Genomic DNA, 18,462 nt, shown 5'->3' with positions numbered 1-18,462 from the left:
TAAGCCTAATTTTGTTGCAGCATTGGTAGGTATCTGTTGCCATAAGCACCAATTTTCTGTTGCACATGCATGTGTTGAATAGTTTACACATATTAACCAAAGAGGCTATAACACATAATCTAAACCATGTTGAGATATTTTTACTAGGGAAGGGCTACTAAGTTAAATACATACCTTTGTTTTATTCCACTCTTTGAGACTTGGATTTTAACATAAACTGCTGATTTTCAAAGGCTTGCTTAGGAACCATTGGCTCTGTATAGAAGATGGTTGCAGTATATTGTTCTCATGGCAGGAGCTCATTAAACCTGCCATTCTGCTCTTTGTCACTTTGCTGAGAATGTCATATGGTTTGGTATTGTGGTGGATTTTTCTGTGCAGACAGATATTTACCTCTGTAACATGCTAGAATCTCTATAGCGTGCCCTCTTTCCCCCTTTGTAACTTGGTAAGTAATTTATCTTTGTTCCTTTTTCTGCTTTCAGGTTTTGGCATAACCAGAGTTTCTGGTTACTGATAGTTATATCCTTAGTCTTTGGAGCTGCTTGGGTACACTGTTTTGTGTCAGTAATTGCATATAGCTGTAAAATTAAAGAAATGGCTATTTAATCTAGTAATGGTAGCTCTTGAATAACTTTTTAAACAGTTGGAGAATCAAGTATAAAAGACTGAAATATGTGTCATTCTCCAAATAAGAAGTAGACAGGAATGTGTAGTCAATCTTGTGACTGATAAATAGCTCCTGGTAACAATCTTCAGCAATTTTGCTCAGTAGAATTCTGTTTTCTGAAAGCTTTTCTTCCTAAAATTGCTCTGAGGAAAGAATGATGTAGTTCAAAACAGCTACTCAGTTAGGAAACATTTCTATAAGTCAGGTGTGGTAAATAATGCATGTTTTACAACTAATACAGCAAAGTAAAAATAAAATTCAGTTCACCTCAAATTTGTTGAAAGTTTTCCATTTACTTAGGGTTATGCTCTTAAAGGAAACACTGAGTCAAGATTCATAAGAAAAAGAAAAGATAAATGCCAACAGATTTTAAAATTGTGAAGTTAGAAATGCATAGCTCTTGGTATATTTATCAAGTACGTTAGCAAGTGAAGATTATGGAGCTAATTCACTGCATGCATAGTCATTTGAATGTGTGAAAGTGAATCTCATTAAGCATTTCAAATTGGTACACCCAGCTTGTAGAGTCTTTTCTTTTTTTAGGCCTGTGCCCTTTTTTTAATGGTACACAGCTCTGGTCTACATATTCTTTCCTGTCTATAGGTAGTTCAGTAGGTGTGTTAAGCTACCTGCTATTTTAAGATTAGGCTAAATTGTATCATCATATATCTTCCACAGCAGGTGGAGAGAGGAGAGTGCCTTTTCACCCATCCTTATTCTGTCCTCTGGGAAGAGAGCTGTTGTATGCTGAATAGCACTGTTACAGCCATAGATGCAGCTGTGTTGTGCCACTGGGCCTCCCCCATTATTGCAGTGTAGGGTAGACAATGCAGCCTGTTCTGCCAGTTTTTCACTGTATCTCATACCTTCATCCTCACGATCTGTTGCATGCCACACCATATATGCATAACTGAACACACAAGCCTGTCACTAAGCTAATAGTTCTGAAATATGGAGAAGATGAGAATTTACATATCTATATAAAATGAGTGAGATACGGTTACAGTACAAGACAACCTGAATGTAATTGTTAGTAGTAGTTTTGTTTGTCTTCCATCTTACTGTATCATGCTGCAGTTTTAGCTAATTTATTGATGGCATGCTTGTAAACAGGGCTTTGCAAAAATCTAGTGTGTTTTAGAATGCTAACAGTAACTGAAACAAAAATAATTTTGTAGGCCTGGGTTTGTCTAATTTAATTAACTTCTCAGCAGGCTGATTCTGTATTGCAAAAATGACTCCTGTCCCCTACTACTTTGTTTGTAATTTACCAGGAAAAGAACAGGCATGCTTGTTGGCTTTCCTTGTGCTGCTTTGCCAAACTAATGTGGAACAAACATGATTAGGGTAGATTGCACTGCTTGTAATCTAAATTAGATGACCTTACAATGACATTGATACCTTACTTTTTGCTTAAGATCCTTATGCCCAGGAAGAAAACCTTGAAATAGAATCGTTTATCTTCTCAGTTCTCTTTGTCCTAGTCACTATGTTAAATAAATAGTGTTAAATGTTATGCCACTTTTATGTATCATGTTCAGGTGTTTATACCAGGTTATATAATTTGAACTGCAGTCCCGATCAACATTCTCTTAGAAAGTAGCATCCTCTAAATATTATTTGAAACTTCACAAATGACGGATTTTGGAGTGATATTTATTCTGCGTGTTTATGTTCTCTACCAATACATTTTCCATAACATTCAGTAAGTGACCGGCTCATTTTATTTCCCAATATGCTTACTAATTTTGGTTTCTCTGATGCTCTTTTATAAAGGGGGAAACTGTTTTTGGTTTATGTAAAGTAGTCTGCAGTAGTTACTATGATTTGAAGAAAAACTCTTTCCATAATTTTCTGATGTTTCTATTATTGATGAGTGATGTAAAAAATCTACTTTATTTTGCAGGTGTCCTCCAAATGATGCAAACTAGAATTGGTGCTCTACAAAGCACTGTTGATAGGTATGACATTCATGATACAATTAGAAAGTATAAATCCTTATGTTCTATAATGCTATTTATTAACACTGCTATAAATAATTTTCTCTTCTTGTTTTTAGAATTAGAGTCAAAATTGTTGACCCCTATAACAAAATAGTGTCTCGCACAGCTCAGCTAGCAAAACTTCAAGTAAGTTGCATTAAAAACATATTTTGAATAAATTCTTTTGAACATGTGTTATTTCACAATTGTCAGACATGAGTACAATTTTTCTACTCCAGGAGCCTGTAGTTCATTGTCAGTATTTTTCTGAAAATCAGTATTTGTTTCTTTTCAAGAGCTACTGAGAAGTGCCTAGTAGGAAAGTAGGAAATTGACCTTTGCACTAGTTAATTGAGTTTTTGAAGAGATGGAGGGAAGAGAGAAGGGTTTTCTGAACATAGATTAATTAAATTCTCGTAACTGTTGGTGTTATTTTGGTATTTAATGTTATGGTGCTGTAGTGTAGAAGATGCTTTTCGCCCCTAAGTTAGTGCAGGCTTTGCTGCAGTTTAGTAAAGAGTTTGAGAATTAATTCTTTCAAATTTCTTCAACAGTCAGGGTGCAACTCAAGGAGTTATTTGTGGTTCTGGAGTTTTGTAAGCCCAGATGCATAGTTGTGCCTGCCTTTTAAATATAAGTGGAGTCTGCAGAAGGATGTAGATGTCTGTTAGAAGATAGCAGTAGGAGAGAGCTTATCACAATGATGGTGAGATAAGTGTCAAACACTTCCATTGATAATTTTATAGTAGTTGAAAACTGTTCCATAGATCTTCAGGAGTCATGTATCTGCATTCTATTAAGTTTTTGGTTTGAAATGCAACATAGCTGCGGCCCCACAAGTGTTTAATGAGTTAGTGTTTGAACTGCGTGTCTCTGCAAGTTTACCTGAATTTTGAGCTGTGGATATACGCTCTAGTAGATTGCCATCTGCAAGTGACTGCTGTTGTAGAGTAGATGAAGCTGCAGACTCATGCAGTTTCTAGTCTGGGGACTGGTGGAGCAGCTGCACTGTCTCTTGGCTGAACTTCTATTTTCTATGTTAACTTTCAGTAGCAGTGAAGTTCAGCAGGGAGCTCTTAACACTGTGCAGCCAGTTTGGCCAGATGCTACTGTTGTTTTCTGCTCCAGCTGTTACTCTTTTTGCCACTGGCCAAAAGTCCCATGACTTCCATGTGGCAGATTAGGTGCAGATTTTTCTGTTGTTCTCTGATGTGTGTTGTGCGTGTAGAAAAAGTTGTGGGAATGTGGGGCTAAAGATGAAGATCATTTCTACCCTGCCCTTACACAAAGTCAGACTGCAGAAGGATGTCTGAGGAGAATGAGTCCCTGAACATAGGAGATGTTTCCTGGATGCTTCATCTTGGCTGTTATGTGGTTACATGGGTTTTCCTCTGGTGTGAAAGCAGCCTCCATCCGGGGTCAGCATTATTCAGGCTGTGCCAGGGGATTTGTAAGATCTGACTTTTTTTGCTGTAAGTCAGGAAAAAGAGGTGGAGAGTAAGTGGAAGCCTGGTAGGCTGCACTTTTAGCAATCAGTGTAGAAAGAGGAATGATGATTCCAGATTCTCTGCCAGTGAGAGTCAGAGTGTCATCACAAGAGCTGCTGTCCCTTCTTGCGTTGGCAGATACTTTGTGAGTGCTTTATGTTACACTACACTGCTGGGAGGAGTTGAGGGTCAGGACACCTGAATTAATAAATGAAGCTGAATTTATGGAGAGTTGAGTAAAATCTCAGCTCTCCAGCCTCCTAAAAATGCACTGCTGGAGTGGGGGACTCATTTGTTGAGGAAGGGCACAGCACAGCAAACAATTATCTTCCTGGTGATGGCTGGGCTTATGACAATGAAATAGCTTCTAAATGCAAGACTTGTGGCTTGGGACATTGTCAAACTTACTAATTTTATCAGCTGATCTACAATTGGTAGATGTAGATAGCTGGTAAAAGAGGTTGCCTTCTGTCAAAATCTGTAGGGTTGGCAGGTATATTTTGCTGGAATGCATGATGTTTCAGTGTCTCTTGTACTTGTGATGGTGTTATTTTAATTCCTCTGCATTGATTGCTGTGGGACTGCTCACTAACTGAAGGAATATTTGACTTGCATAAAGCTAGATTTTGCCATCCTTAATTGTTTTTAATATAGTCTGGCTTTTTCATAAACATTCTCACTGCAAGTTTGTTGTTAAACTTCAAATCTAGTCCTGAATTGTAAATCTCTGCTATGTCCTTGTACATATTTTGTCTTGCTTTGCTCTGAGAGCTTCATGGCATCCCAAGGCAGCAGCAGACTTGGAAAGCTCCCTTCCTGCTCTAAATCATACTGTCCTCTTCTGACTCTTTCCATACTTGATCACAAGCGAAGTGGGAGTGGTTAACAGCTGAAATGTGTAGACAGGGAGTTTGTCCTTCAGAGGATTCTTTTCTGAGCAGCTCTGTTTAGCTAAGTGTTTTTGTATGGTCTCTTGTTTCAGTGCTTTGGTGTATGAAAAACTTTATAATAGCAAAACATTTTAACAAACCCCAATAATTCGGTATTTTAAAGTTATTACTTTGAAGTATTTAGCAGTAGCAGATGTGTTTGTGAGCTACTGTAAATAAATAGTAAATATAGTCTGAAGATAGTGGACTGTCTCCTCTTTCTTCAGGCTTTATAAACAACAAAATATGTACATTCAATTACCTGCATATATGAGCTACACACCGGCACATTTTCAAGTGACTCTCTCTTTATACTGAAGTCTTCTTTCAGTAATTTCTTAAAATGAATTTGAGATTAAAAGTAAGAAGCTTTTTGATGGCTCAAATTTTAGCAATAATTTCTGTTATTGTTGACATGTTGTTTTAAAATTCAGGAGATAGCTAATATGTAATCTCAAAAAATGGGGTTTATTTTTAATTTTACTTAAAATTACCTGGACTAACTGGGGCCACTGGCCTTTTCCAAAATAATTCTTGCTTGAGTGGTAGAATTTGTTCCTTCTTGGATGAAAGTATCTCCTTTAGAAAAGCATACTTAATCAACTCAGGAAGGGAATATTTCTTGAATTAATTCAGACTTCTGTTATGTGGGTAGTCAAGTTGGTGGATCTGGCATCTGTGAACGGCTCCATCATTAGATACAGTTCTTTATTTCTGTTACGTGTCCTTACATATAGCCTTCTTTTGCTGTGACTGGGAGTTTTATTAAGTTGGACAGCTCACATAAATGAAAATACTTGAGTGAAACAGAATCTTTATCAAGCGTACAATGCAGTAGAAGTCACTACAAAATTTAGAGTGCATCGTCAGCGCCTTTGGATTTCTTTTCCTCCTCCTAATTCCCAGACCTAGAAATTAAAACACTGTTTTTGCTCTTGTATCTAAATGTAATTTCTCCCACCTCTTACTCTCCTTTAAAAGATTGTTTCTTGGGACAGGAAATAATAAGCAACAATTCAACAAAAAAGAAATACTCTTTTGGTGTGTAAAGTAAAAAGTGGTTTGAAAATAACAGAAGGTGAATGCCCAGGGAAAAGCATTTAGCCAGAGGTATACAACTGGCTTAGAGAGTAATTAATTTTGAAAGCAAAGTAGTAATACTATGCCCTCTCTTTTGGTGAAGCATAGTGCACTATACTAGAAGCTATTTTTGATTAATCTTGCAGAAATTTACTTCACAGATATGAAAGTGATATGTGGATCAAGTTTTTCTAATTAAAGATATGAATTAATAAAAATTAATACATTAATCTCTCTAAGCAGGATAAGCCTCACTTAGTTCTCACTAAGTGCAATAGAAATCATGTGGTTAAGTTATTACAGAAGGTGTAGAAAACTTGCTCTTCAGACTGTGATAGAGAGCCCAAAGCAGTGAGAATAATTGGGCTTTCCCTGATTTGCCTCAGGGCTTTTTTTCCTAATTTTTCATTTTTGTTTTGTCTAGATGTTTAATAAAATTAAACTATAAATATTTGTGGATTTGTTAGTTTGCGCTGGCATAGAGAAAAGACTGCCAGGTTGTACAAGTCTGCTGTGGATATTGGTTGAAATTATCCACTGGTATAATTTTTCATATATGCACTTCAACTTCAGTTTTCAATAAATGAACTTGAGTCTGAAAAAGAGGTTCTAAGTCTTGTTGGATACTAAATATTTTTAAAAGTAATTTAAAATTAATTTTGATATCCATAAGATTAATACTTCGGAAGACTTTGCCTTCAGTACCAGGGAAAATAACTCCAAACAACTATGTCATACTTGTTCCAAATTTCTCACTTGCCACCCTTGTTAATCTGGTTGCAGATTTTGGACTGTATCTATGACTGTACTGAAATCTGAGTTGCATTTCTGAATTCTATTTTAGTTGCTACCCACTCCACAATGTTGCTGTTCCCATAGCATGTATTTCAAGATATTAGTTGAGTGAAAAGTTATGAAACTGTTATATTTGATTCAGATGTCAGAAATGCCTGTTATTCTAATTTGCTGCTAATAAAAGCACACATTAATATGGTTCCTAAAAATTTACGTATATGTCCATATTCCTAATTTTTAACCAAGAATGCCATTTATTTTAATAAGCATATGAAAGAATGTGAACTAACAGGTGGCTGAATGAAGGTAACTGGCCTTCTGAAAGTTTTGCTGAGAATTAGTTTTTATGTATATGTCTACCTTAAGAGTCAATATCTGTAATAACAATGTAGTCTTTACGTTTTAATTGTCTTCTGAAGTAAAGTGCTGCCATTTTACTTCTTTAGGATGAGTATTTGATTGGCAAAGCCAACTTCTTAACTTTGCTAAAGCTTTAAGAGGGGAGGAGTATTGAGGAGAGATGCACAAGGTAAAATAAAGCTAATTTCTAATTAGAACATGCCTCTGTCATGGGATTTTGAGTTTCCTTTGTTTTCTGCGTGGGTAGTGACAGAATAATCTCAGTAGCCCCATGAATATAATTAGCAGCTCCTGAAAGTCTTTGTCTATATAACATAGAATCATATTAAAAAAATTTGGAAAAAAGGGATTTCAGTGTTCTAAAGTTCTTGTTTTTATTCACATTTCCGTTTTTGGTTAAGATGTTTCCACGTTTGAGTACTGGTATTATGTGATGGTAATGTACTGATAATATCCCCTAATGCCACAATTTCCCTGCAGGCTGCCTGTGACTTGCTGCGGAGGATAATACGCATCTTGTATCTCAGTAAGAGACTGCAAGGACAGCTGCAAGGAGGGAGCAGAGAGATAACAAAAGCTGCCCAGAGCCTCAATGAACTTGGTGAGTCCTTCTTAATTACTTTTAGATACATTTTTAGCTTGTGCTCACATGACTCAGACTAGTGTTTGACTTAAAGAAACACCCAAAACTTTTTACTGTGGTTCTTCCTTTCTTACTTCCTGATTTAAATTGAGAAAGGGGATGGACAGAACTTATTAGTCCTTTACATTTTTTTCATATGACTTCTCTAGATACAGGTATTTAATAACATGAAAATTCTATGATAATACTTCGTGTTCTTTTGGGCAACAAATTTTTTGTGAAGCAATTTCTTACTGGCTTATGTTTCTATAAACAACCTCAGAGGCAGCAGATATATATTTAGCTTTTGGGAGACATTGCACTATGATAAGGCATAGTTTAAATTACAGTTTATGTCCTAAAAGAAAGATACTGGCCGTGTGACTTTTATGAAAACCATAGGTGATATGATATAGAGATACCTAACCTAGTTCAGATACTGGGAGTGTTCTGCTGCAGTAGTGACTAATTTACCCTTTATTTTATTGGCTTCTATCTTCATAATGAGGTAGTTGTCATGAAGGCACATGTTACATTGCTAGAAAGTTTTCTGTACTTGAGCTAGCTTGGGAAATTCCACGCTGTGCTGCAGGATGCAGTGAGGAGCATCTCATTAGTCTTGGAGATCAGTTGATGGTGTTGTATATGGTATCTTGCCAGCTGTTTCTCCTCTGATTTAATGGTATTCAAATTCCAACTTCCAAAAATAGGTTGTGGGAGGGCTGAACTATCAAACATTCAGAATCATCCTAAAGTTTATTTTGCATATTTGTCAGTATTGCTCTTTTTAGACTGTGTGATCAAAAAATTATTAGACAATGACTTAGTCCTATAACTGGCAAATGCTGTGTTGCAGACAGAAAGTTTATATATTTATTTAGTATGTCAGTCTAACTGGAGCACTTAAGCACCAGTTGTATCATTGTGAGGTAGAATATTTTTTCTGATTATTTTTACTTTTCTTTCCATTTTACTCTACCATTACATCTTCAGAATATGTAAAATAATACTGTCTGTTAACTACCTGGATTGCAAGTCTTGTGGGATTGAGTGCTAGATCCTATTAAACAAATTAGTACAATTTAGTGGTAAAATCTGAGATGTTTAGTGTAGTTTTTAGGATTTCTTTCTTTGATAGAAAATACTTTTTACTGCTCTTCTTCCTCTTTTTTTGTTTCGCCATTAAGAAAAAAAAGACCTTGCACTTTCTTTTGTCGAAATGCCACAGTCTTTTGAGTTTCTTGTTTTCAAATACTTGGTGTTTTCCTGAAGCTTAGCAAAGTCTGAGTAATTATTGTTGAACATGAAGGGAAATGTGTCCCCTTAGGCGACCCTTTTGAATTTGATCCTACAGTCCATGGGGGTGGCCAAGGTTTATGGTCCTTAATTTAATCCTTAATCCTTAGTTCTGGATGGTTTATGGCCAGGTGAAATACCTTGTCTACTGTCATTTCTCTCTCAATCTTCTTTCCTGGTATTTCTTCCTTTCTTCTCTCTTACCTCTCTATCTGCATCTTTGTCACCAACAAAGACAGCTTTGCCCACCCTGGCTGGTTTGCATTCTTCCTGCGTCCCAGCTGGCCATGCCTCCCAGCACCTGAGTGGATGGGACACCCCCCTTGAGGAGATGCTGGTGCAGGGAACTGGAGGTGTCTGTCCCGTGTGGAGAGGCAGTGATGCTGGGTGTGGGGTAGCTCTGTTCCGAGGGGAGGAAAGCTCAGGGGGCTGCAGTCAGCGTGGGTCAGGGTACTGCTGTGGGAGTCAGCGAGAAGGCGGCGTCCACGGGGAGAGCGGGTTGTGGGATATGGCTGGGGAATTGCTGTGCTGTGCTTCTGGACTTGAAAAGCATTGGGATGGGTGGGAGATTCTAGCAGAGAGGTGTGGTGGTGGTGTGGTGTGGCAGGAGAGCACTGGGTGTGGTGGCTTGGGGTGAGGCTGTGGAAGTGCTGTGCTTCAGAAAGATGGGAAATGTGATATAGTGCTCTGAGGATGGGAAGCATGGGAACAGCACTGGGTGCTGGCAGTTCAATTGGTGAGATATGAAAGCTTTGGGAGGTCTGGAGAAATACTCCAACATCTGATGGTAGCAAATAGGTGGTAGACATGAGTGGTGTGAAAGCCTGGTATTGGACAGGGACCTCTGTGTCACAGAGGCTTGCTTTCATGTCCAAGATGAATACTGATCTGTGGTTTTAGCCAGATATTTTTTTAATATCCCTTTCATCTCTTGTTCAAGGAAAAAATCATTCCATTGTTTATTATCTTTCTGTCGTATGTGTGGCACAGAGTAATTTCTGCTTTGTCAAACTTAGCCCTGTGATATTACTGTGAAAGCTTTGTGCTTGCTGTGGTAAAAGATACCTTCCATTGCTTCTGAGGTATTCTGTGCAGAATTTTGAGATAAATGTCAAGTTTTTTTTAATGTACTGCTACACTATGTGTGTATGTTTGGGGGACACAAATGTGCGTGTTTAGGTATGTATTTAACATATATTCCTGTAGCTAATCTATGTTAGTTCAATCACAACTTTTACTTAGTTGTGTATTGAAATTTTGCAGTGATGGGAAAGGCTATGGTAAATATATAAAATATTTGAATTAGGTAGAAATATGTGTCAGTTAGAGAAACTACAAGAAACAGTAGCTTTTACTGAGAAGCAGTTTTTTTCTGACCTGACTTCCTTACGCATAGGAACTCTAGAACAAATAAGCTATTTGTTGGAGTCTATATAAGATTGCTGTTAAATAGTAGGACACACAGATTTATCAAGAATGAATCCTGTTTAACCAACCGTATTTTCTTTGTTGGCAGCATAACAGGCCTTGGGACTAGAGAGATCAATGACTGTCTTGTAGTTTGATTTAAATAGGGCTCTTGACACAATTGATTTAAATAGGGCTCTTGACGCCGTGTCACACTACAGGATTGGCAATAGAATCCAGATGAAAATGTCATGCAGTGAATGCAGTAGTTTAGAGAAGGCTGTACCCCAAAAGCCTTCATCTGTTGTTCACTTACCCAGCAATATATCAAGCAGGGTGTTGTTAAAACATGTTCTGTAGCTGGCTTGTATTTTCATTAATGATTTGAGTGATGTAATATGGCATATATCCTTATTAAATTTACTACCAATAATCAAGCAGAGAAGAATGGGAGGTATGTTGGGAAACAGGATTAGAATGAAAAATATTTTTAGTGAATTGGAGATGTCTTACCTGAAATGATTTTATTTATCTTTCAGACAAGTGCTAAGTCCTCACAATAAATAGTTCTAGTTAAGAGGGGAGAACAGGAGAAATGACTATGGATTGCAGTTCTGCTGAGAGGGTTGATAGTTCCTCACAAACTGAGTTCAAGACACTTGTTCATTTATTTTGTAGCAGTGTGACATTGTTGGCAATGAAGTTTGTGCTGATATTTGTAAGGAAGGGTGTTGTGTGCAAGGCACTTGAAAATAATCTTTTGTTCATGCTTCAAACAGAGTATCAAGTCCCTTTTGAGGCACCTCATTGAAGGAAGATGTATGTTAATTGGAGAAACTCCTAAGCTCAGCAGCAGTGGTGGCTGAAGGTCTTGAGGATAGTCAGTGTGTGAAGGAACTGGAAGTGTGTGGCTGTGTTTTGGAAAAGAGGGGAGTGAGAGGGAGAATAATGTTCTTTAGATAAACAAAGGTTTTTCAGATGGGAAGGGATTAAATGGCTCTCCATATGCACTGTGACTTAAACAGTAAGTAATGGGCCTGAAATAAAGCAAAGGAAATTGTTTTCTGAAATGTTAGGAAAGAGTTCTGCCAGAAATTATAATTTCAGGGGAGCCGTGAAGCAGTATTTGAAGATTTTTTAAAAGTGTTTTAGACAGAGCATGTACCAGGAATGAAATCATATAGTCATGGAATAGCTTGGGTTGGAAAGAACCTTTAAAGCTGATCTAGTTCAACTCCTCTGCAATAAGCAAGGATAATTAAATAGGGATGATTTTGCCTTGAAGTAGGAGGACTCAGTGAGGTGATCTGCTCCCAATCCTTTGTGTCTCCTGGAGATACTCCCCTCCTTCCCCATTTTTTTGTTTGTTTGGTGGGTTTTGCTTTTTATTATTATTATTATATTTTTTTAGTTGGAATGCTTGATGTAAAATGTTCTTCACAAGTTGGTTTGTTGGTCATTGTTCCCAGATACCACTGGGAATATTATTAGGACAGTGTGACTGGAAATTTCATGCCATCACTTCAGCCTCTTCTTATCATTCCTTTAGATGAGATAGATAAATCTCCTCAAAGAGCTTCATCTCAACCCTCTGACACAATTACTTCTCTCCTGGTTTTGACTGACATTCACATAAACTTCACATAGTTCATTGTGTTACTTGAGTGCTGCAAAAGCTGACCCTCAAAAGCTATTATGTCAGTGTGATCTAGGAGAATGCAGTGAACAGGGAAAGGAAGGTGATACTGACTATGTGAATGTATGTGTCCTATATCTAATTTTTCCCCCCTTTGCTGGGAAAGAAGGCCAGCTGTCCGACTGTTTTTAAGAAAGATGTTACTTTATTTCTCTTTTAGTTTTTTAGTATTTGAGATGTGTGATGAATATTGTTATGTGTTTATCAAATACTAAGCACTACTAGTTAGTATTCAGGAAACAACAATTTTAATTTGTTATTTTAGTAGTAAGTATTAAACTAGTTTATTTTATACTAGTTAGCCCTATCTATTGCTAGGTGGAATTACCTTTACTTGTGGTTTCCACGGTGTACCTTATTATTTGGGTATTAAAATAGCATAAGTAATCTAGCTAGTACACAGTGACTTATTCTGAAGTGATTGCAGATTGGCTGACTGCAATATTTGTTCCTCAGGTTAAATATTGTTGTCTAAAAGCTGTTTCATTTTAGCTGCTACAATTTTTGCAGTAACATTCGATATGTGTTATGTATCTGTACACAAGTATTACTAAACTTGCAATGGTAAACTGTCTGAACACCTGCTATGGATACTGTGGCAACTCTCTTTCACTGCCGCCTTCTTTCTGTATCCTGTTCAGTGATGAATTGCTTTTTTTTTTTTTTTCTGTTCCAAGCAATAATTTACAGTGTACGATTGCCAAGCCAGATCTTGTGTTGACTGCTGTTAAAGTGAGGATGGACTTGGTTACTGTCATGTCAGTGAAGTCTTTCACTGCTAGTTCGCAGAGCAGACAGATTTGGTGATACTAATACTGCTGTACACAGTTTCTCATGAGAATCAACACTCATTAAACTTGAGGGAAATGTTGCTTTCATGGTACTTTTGCTTAGGGACTTAGATGCCTTACAGTTTGCTGCCTTGTGCAATACATAGTGTCCCCCAAAATAATAAAGCATATGTCTGGAGCACAGTGCATTGTTCTGTAGGGGTAAGTGAACTGATTTGATTAATAGAAATTACATGGCTTTGATTGCCTGACTCTTTGCCTGGGGTAATTAGTCTTGCTGAGAATGACTGAATTGTATTACGGGCTCAGAGCCATCTGCATTAGTGCCACTGCTTCAGGTGGTGAATCTGCATCCACAGGAAGTGCAAATATCCTGCTAAAACATTTTTCTTCTGTCCCTGGTGGTGTTAACAGTAACACTGCCAGACCTTGACTAAAATGGTCTGGACTAAAAAATACTGTGCCTTTCTGTAGCTAAATGTAATCTCCTTCTTCTTCAATTTCATGTTGTTCCTTTCAGTTGAGTTGGTTTTTATTTTGCTTTGTTATGTTTTTGGTGTGATTCTGTTACCATAAGATGGAAGATAATGTAAAAATTTGATGTGCAAATTTTTATTTGTAGTATTCCAGGCCAAAAAAAAACCCTTTCTGATGGGAAGGTTAATTTTTTTTCTTGTTGGCTTTTGAAATAAAGTACATTCTTGGTAGTATGTACCAAGTTCATTAATTTGAACTGTTGACTGTAAGATGCCAAATTAATGTGCATGTAATAGAATGATTTTCAAAACTTAATACCATTTTTCATTATTAAGAGGCCAATAGTGTAAGACCTCTTTATCTTCTTTGAGCAAGGCAGGCAGAGCATACAGATTTTACCATCAAATTATGTTTTGCTGCGACTAGGATTCCTAGCTTGGAAACCTGATGTTAGACGAAGCATTTTACATAAATATTTCACGTGTTTTACCTAATCTCTGACATGCATTCTTCTTCTAACCATTTCAGTGGAACTCACTAAACAATTACAGGCACATGAGAAAAAAGACTTAAGTTTGAATTGATGCAAGAAAAAAACTGCTGTAGCAATTTTGTTTTTCAACATATCCTTTAAATTACCAGGGTTTTGAAGTTAATTTTCTTTATGCATACAGTTCAAGAAAAAGAATCCAGTATGTTTGTAATTCTGGGATTTCTTCATGCCTAGTTTCCCTTAAACAATCGTAAATAAGTTTCAAGTTTGCTGTATCAAGTGAAACTATTTTTTCATGTAAGCATTAAGTTGATTTTTGGTATCGATGAGATTAATCTTTTAGCTCTAACTACTCAAAAAAATTGATTTTGCCATACTATTAAGTGTTTGATAATTTTAGTCTGAAGCACATAGGCCTTGTTGGAGGGCTGTGTGTCAGATGTTTTAAAATGGGTTTAGTATTCTACTTTCTATTGTGGTGTTAACCTGTTCCTAAGTGATATGTTACTGATGGCCCAGTAGTAAGGCTGTGTCAGAAGTTAATTATGGTGTGTTCAAGTTTCTTTAGCTGTAGCATGTGGAGTATTTCTAAAAGTTTTTATTTGTATTCCAGGCCCATCAAAGACTATTTTCTGTCTTTTGTTTTTTCTCTTTCAGTTACAGATGCCCACACCTTTTGTTCGTTATGTTTCTGAAAAGCTTTACTCTTTCCAGCTCCCTGTCATCTGTTCCCTAAATCTGATTTCTGCTATTTCATTATTGAGATCAGTTATGACTTTTATTGTATGATCTAATGTATAGAAGTTTTGGTTGTAGGCCAATATTACATTAAGCTAAGCTTCAGCAGGTACAGAGTAAAATCGAGGGCCTGACAGCTCTTTGTTTATTTGCTTCTAACAGTTCAGAGGTCTCCAGTGGGAAAGAAATGATAGTGGACGATAACTAAGGAAGGGGAAGGGGAACATGATGGACTGCCACAAAGTGTTTTCTGCTTGGAGATGAATTACTGTCAGGACAGAAGAATAACTGCACCCATCATGCAGTTGATAAATTATTATGCATTTGAACTGTCTATGGACAGGCACAAATAGTGTTTGCATTGGTAGCACATTCAATTCAGTGTTTGAGATTAAGCCAGTACTTCTTATTTCTTAAAATTACTGTGACTGCAGTGTTTTCCATTTGCTTTGGTAATACATCAGATGGTCTGGGGTTTTGCAATCTAGAGGATGTATCTGGGGTTTGTAGTGTCACCTAATGCTGAAATAAAGGAACTTGAGAATTTTGAAAGAAGAACTGATTGGAAAGGAAGAATAGAAGGAGTGATGAAAAGGGAAATTGTGGAAGATGATCTTGGCAGTTACATCATCCTATCTTTTTTCATTAATAGGTTTAAATGTAAGGGCCAGGTCTCATAGTTCTTTTTTTTTTCCAATTTTTGTTTATTTTGCGATTAGTGAATTTAAATGTGTAATTCTAAAATCTGAAAACTGTACTTATATTCTCTTTCTCTAATTACAAAATTCTCCTTCTTCTCTCTTCTCAAAGTATCCCTATAGAGCAGTAAGGAATTATACCAAACCTGTTTCTGTTTTGCTGTTAAGGCATATTTGTTCCCCACCAGAAGGATGGCGTTGCAACAAGGTTTGTTTTTGCTTTACCCATTGATCTTTTCAAGTGTTTGAACAGTAAGTATTTTTGTATTTGTTAGCTAAGGTGTGTCATAAGAGTGGAGATATGAAAGGACATGAGAGAACCAGGAACACAGATAGGCTTGTATTTATGAATGCTTGTGTTCAGCCAAATACAGGGTAAATACTATTTCAGAGGATTATTTTTATTTTTAATTGGTTTGAAGCAGTTATGATTGTGTAATTAGTACAGATCCTAGAGCATCTTTGAGTTTTGAGACAAAGTACTGTTACTAGATAGTCATACTTATTCAGTAGAACTACATAATTAAAAGTAGAAAGAAAAGCTCTGGGTTTCTGTTTCCAGGTGACATACAAAAACTAGCAAGACCAAAAGATGTCTGCAAGCTCTGTCTACCTTTGAATCTAGTAATTTTTGTGCACTGACTTTAAAAACACTGTATTAGTTAAAAAAAATAAAAAAAAACAGACCAAAGATGAAAAAAAAAGATTAAAAAAAGTACTTAAGTACTTTTGACTGAGAGAATGGAAGGGACATAGAGGTCAGTGGTGAGTCTTTGAGAGATTATGTTTTTGCAACTTGTAAATTATAAATACATTGTAGAGAGTATGAAAAGATTGCAAGAATTTGAAAATAATTTGCATTATCTCTTACATACTACATAAACAAAGCAAAAGCTGTGTGTATATGGTCATGAAGAGAAAGGCAAGTTGAATAATTCCAAACAGTAAATGAATGCAGGGATACTAACAAAACAGAGTGATGTCTTCTCTAAATGTGTGGTATATTCTTACTCTTATTTCAACAGGCATTAAAGTTCAAGTAAACAACAAAGAGCTAGGGCTCTTAAGTTGGTGACACAAATTACTAGAATGGAAAAATTTAGTTCTCTGGTTCCATTTACAGCTGGAATGATACACCTGAAACAGTATGGATTCAGTTGTCTGTTCTGCTGTGGGTGGAAATTCTGCAAGGAAATGGCAATTTCATGTTTCTGGCTAAGTATGCATAGGCACTGTGTGAATCTCTGGTAGGAATTAGCATTTATAACTTTCTCTGTTCCCTCTTTCTAAGCATTTATATACTTGGAGATTCAATAGTAAACTGCAGGTTAGTTCTCCCAGAATTAGAGTAGTGATCTCTAAGGTGATCAGATTGGTGGTTTGAGTTCAATAGATGATCACTTGTCCATGGGAAGGTGTGGAGAAATGTCACACATATTTTTTATAGGGATGCTGGCTGAGGGTAGCTGAGATTTGTTTTTCTATGGCTGATGGTGAAATCAGTTGTTTAGTGGTCAAAGGAATAACACTGAGAAGCAGTTTCTAATATTGATCTTTTTCTTTCTGCTGGGACTTAAGCATTTATTAGTGTGTAACCCAGTGATTGAACAGAAAAAGAGCTTGGTTCATTCAGAAATAACACTTCATTATTGTATGCCTGACAAAACAGAGTGGTTTTTATTTCTTTTTGAACAAGCAGATTCAGCAGTAGAGTGAGAGAGAATAGAAATGGATAAAATGGACAGGTGACTTCTGGTGACCAAGGAAAGAAGTGAGCATTGGATTAGAATGATTACTAGAAGATCAAATAATGGTGGTAGCAAATAATTTTTAGAAAATTCCATTGAGGATCACAGAAAGAGAAGTTTCAGTAGAAGTAACTGTAAATGAATATAGATCTGAAAGTCAGCTAACAAAACCCAAAAGCTGTTACTTTCTCAACCCACTGAATTAAACCAGAAGAACCGAATCATTGCATGTTTCCGAAATGTGTGGAAGAACAGTGTTGGGAGCCCAGACTACTTGTCCTCTGCAGCCAGTGCTTTAAAGTCACCCATTTCTAACACAGGAAATGTTATTTTGTGTTCTCTTATAATAAACTTACTGGATTTGGAAGACATTTATTGCCAGAGTGGCAAGTTGTGATGCATAGGGCAAACTGAGAATAGACCCAGTGTTCAGTGTTTCATTTTGGAAAGAGTTGATTTTCCGTTGCAGAGGATCTTCTGTTCTGGGGCAAATGTATTTAGCCAAACTTGAAAGCTGAAAGCTTGCTGAGAAGACAATATTAGGTTGTGAAATACTGGCTTTTTAGCAATTAAGAAAGAGAGTACTCCTGGCTGAAGGCCTGTTCTAATGTAGTGGCAAAGCAAAGACAACAACTACAGTTGGAAAACAATGTATAAATACCACTGAATGCATTGCAGATATAGATTATAGGTATGAAAAATATAAAATATTGCAAAAAAAATCCATGACTGACTGGAACCAGAAAGATACCTATCATGGAATAAACTTATTAATATACTTGTTTCCAGATTGTCCATAAAGATGGAGAATAGGCGGATTTTTCAGTAAGTGCTCGTTTTCTCTTTGAAGAAAGTGTAATTCTTCCATAGAGTAAGGATACCAACTACTAACAAGGATGTTACACAAGAGTGCTAAGTTCCCAGAGGCATTAGTCTGTAATTCCTTACTGAATAGGGAAGGAGAAAGTCCAAGTTGTGTTGTTCTAGCATACAGAAGGAGATAGTATTTCTATTGATATCAATGTCAAGTAGATACAAAGCTACTCTGAAAAAAATAATAGGCAAGTTGAATTCATTTGAAAGACGAATTCAGGGCTGTTAAGCTGAATTAATGGTAGTCAATTACCTTTTTATGGAACATATGTGTTGGCAAACAAATTTGTATGTTTTACTTAGTGAATTGATTAAAGAAA

General features: G+C 36.6%; 1 protein-coding gene across 2 annotated transcripts in view; it reads left to right on the top strand.

Annotated features, from left to right (window-relative positions):
- Nucleotides 1-18,462, top strand: part of COG5 (component of oligomeric golgi complex 5) — a 172,096-nt gene that overhangs the window by 2,580 nt on the left and 151,054 nt on the right. Inside the window, exons 4-6 of one of the 2 annotated variants that reach the window (XM_068189682.1) lie at nucleotides 2,577-2,631; nucleotides 2,730-2,799; nucleotides 7,784-7,904. In XM_068189682.1, coding sequence (XP_068045783.1) covers nucleotides 2,577-2,631; nucleotides 2,730-2,799; nucleotides 7,784-7,904 — 246 coding nt within the window. Of the gene's footprint in view, nucleotides 1-2,576; nucleotides 2,632-2,729; nucleotides 2,800-7,783; nucleotides 7,905-8,067; nucleotides 8,102-18,462 lie in introns of those variants that run through there. The other variant, XM_068189686.1, reaches the window with a different exon arrangement.

Source organism: Anomalospiza imberbis, chromosome 5 (genome assembly GCF_031753505.1).
Source record: "Anomalospiza imberbis isolate Cuckoo-Finch-1a 21T00152 chromosome 5, ASM3175350v1, whole genome shotgun sequence".
In the NCBI taxonomy this organism is placed as follows: Eukaryota; Metazoa; Chordata; class Aves; order Passeriformes; family Viduidae; genus Anomalospiza; species Anomalospiza imberbis.
The sequence above is the reverse complement of the archived record's forward strand: the minus strand, read 5'-3'. Positions and strand labels throughout refer to the sequence as shown.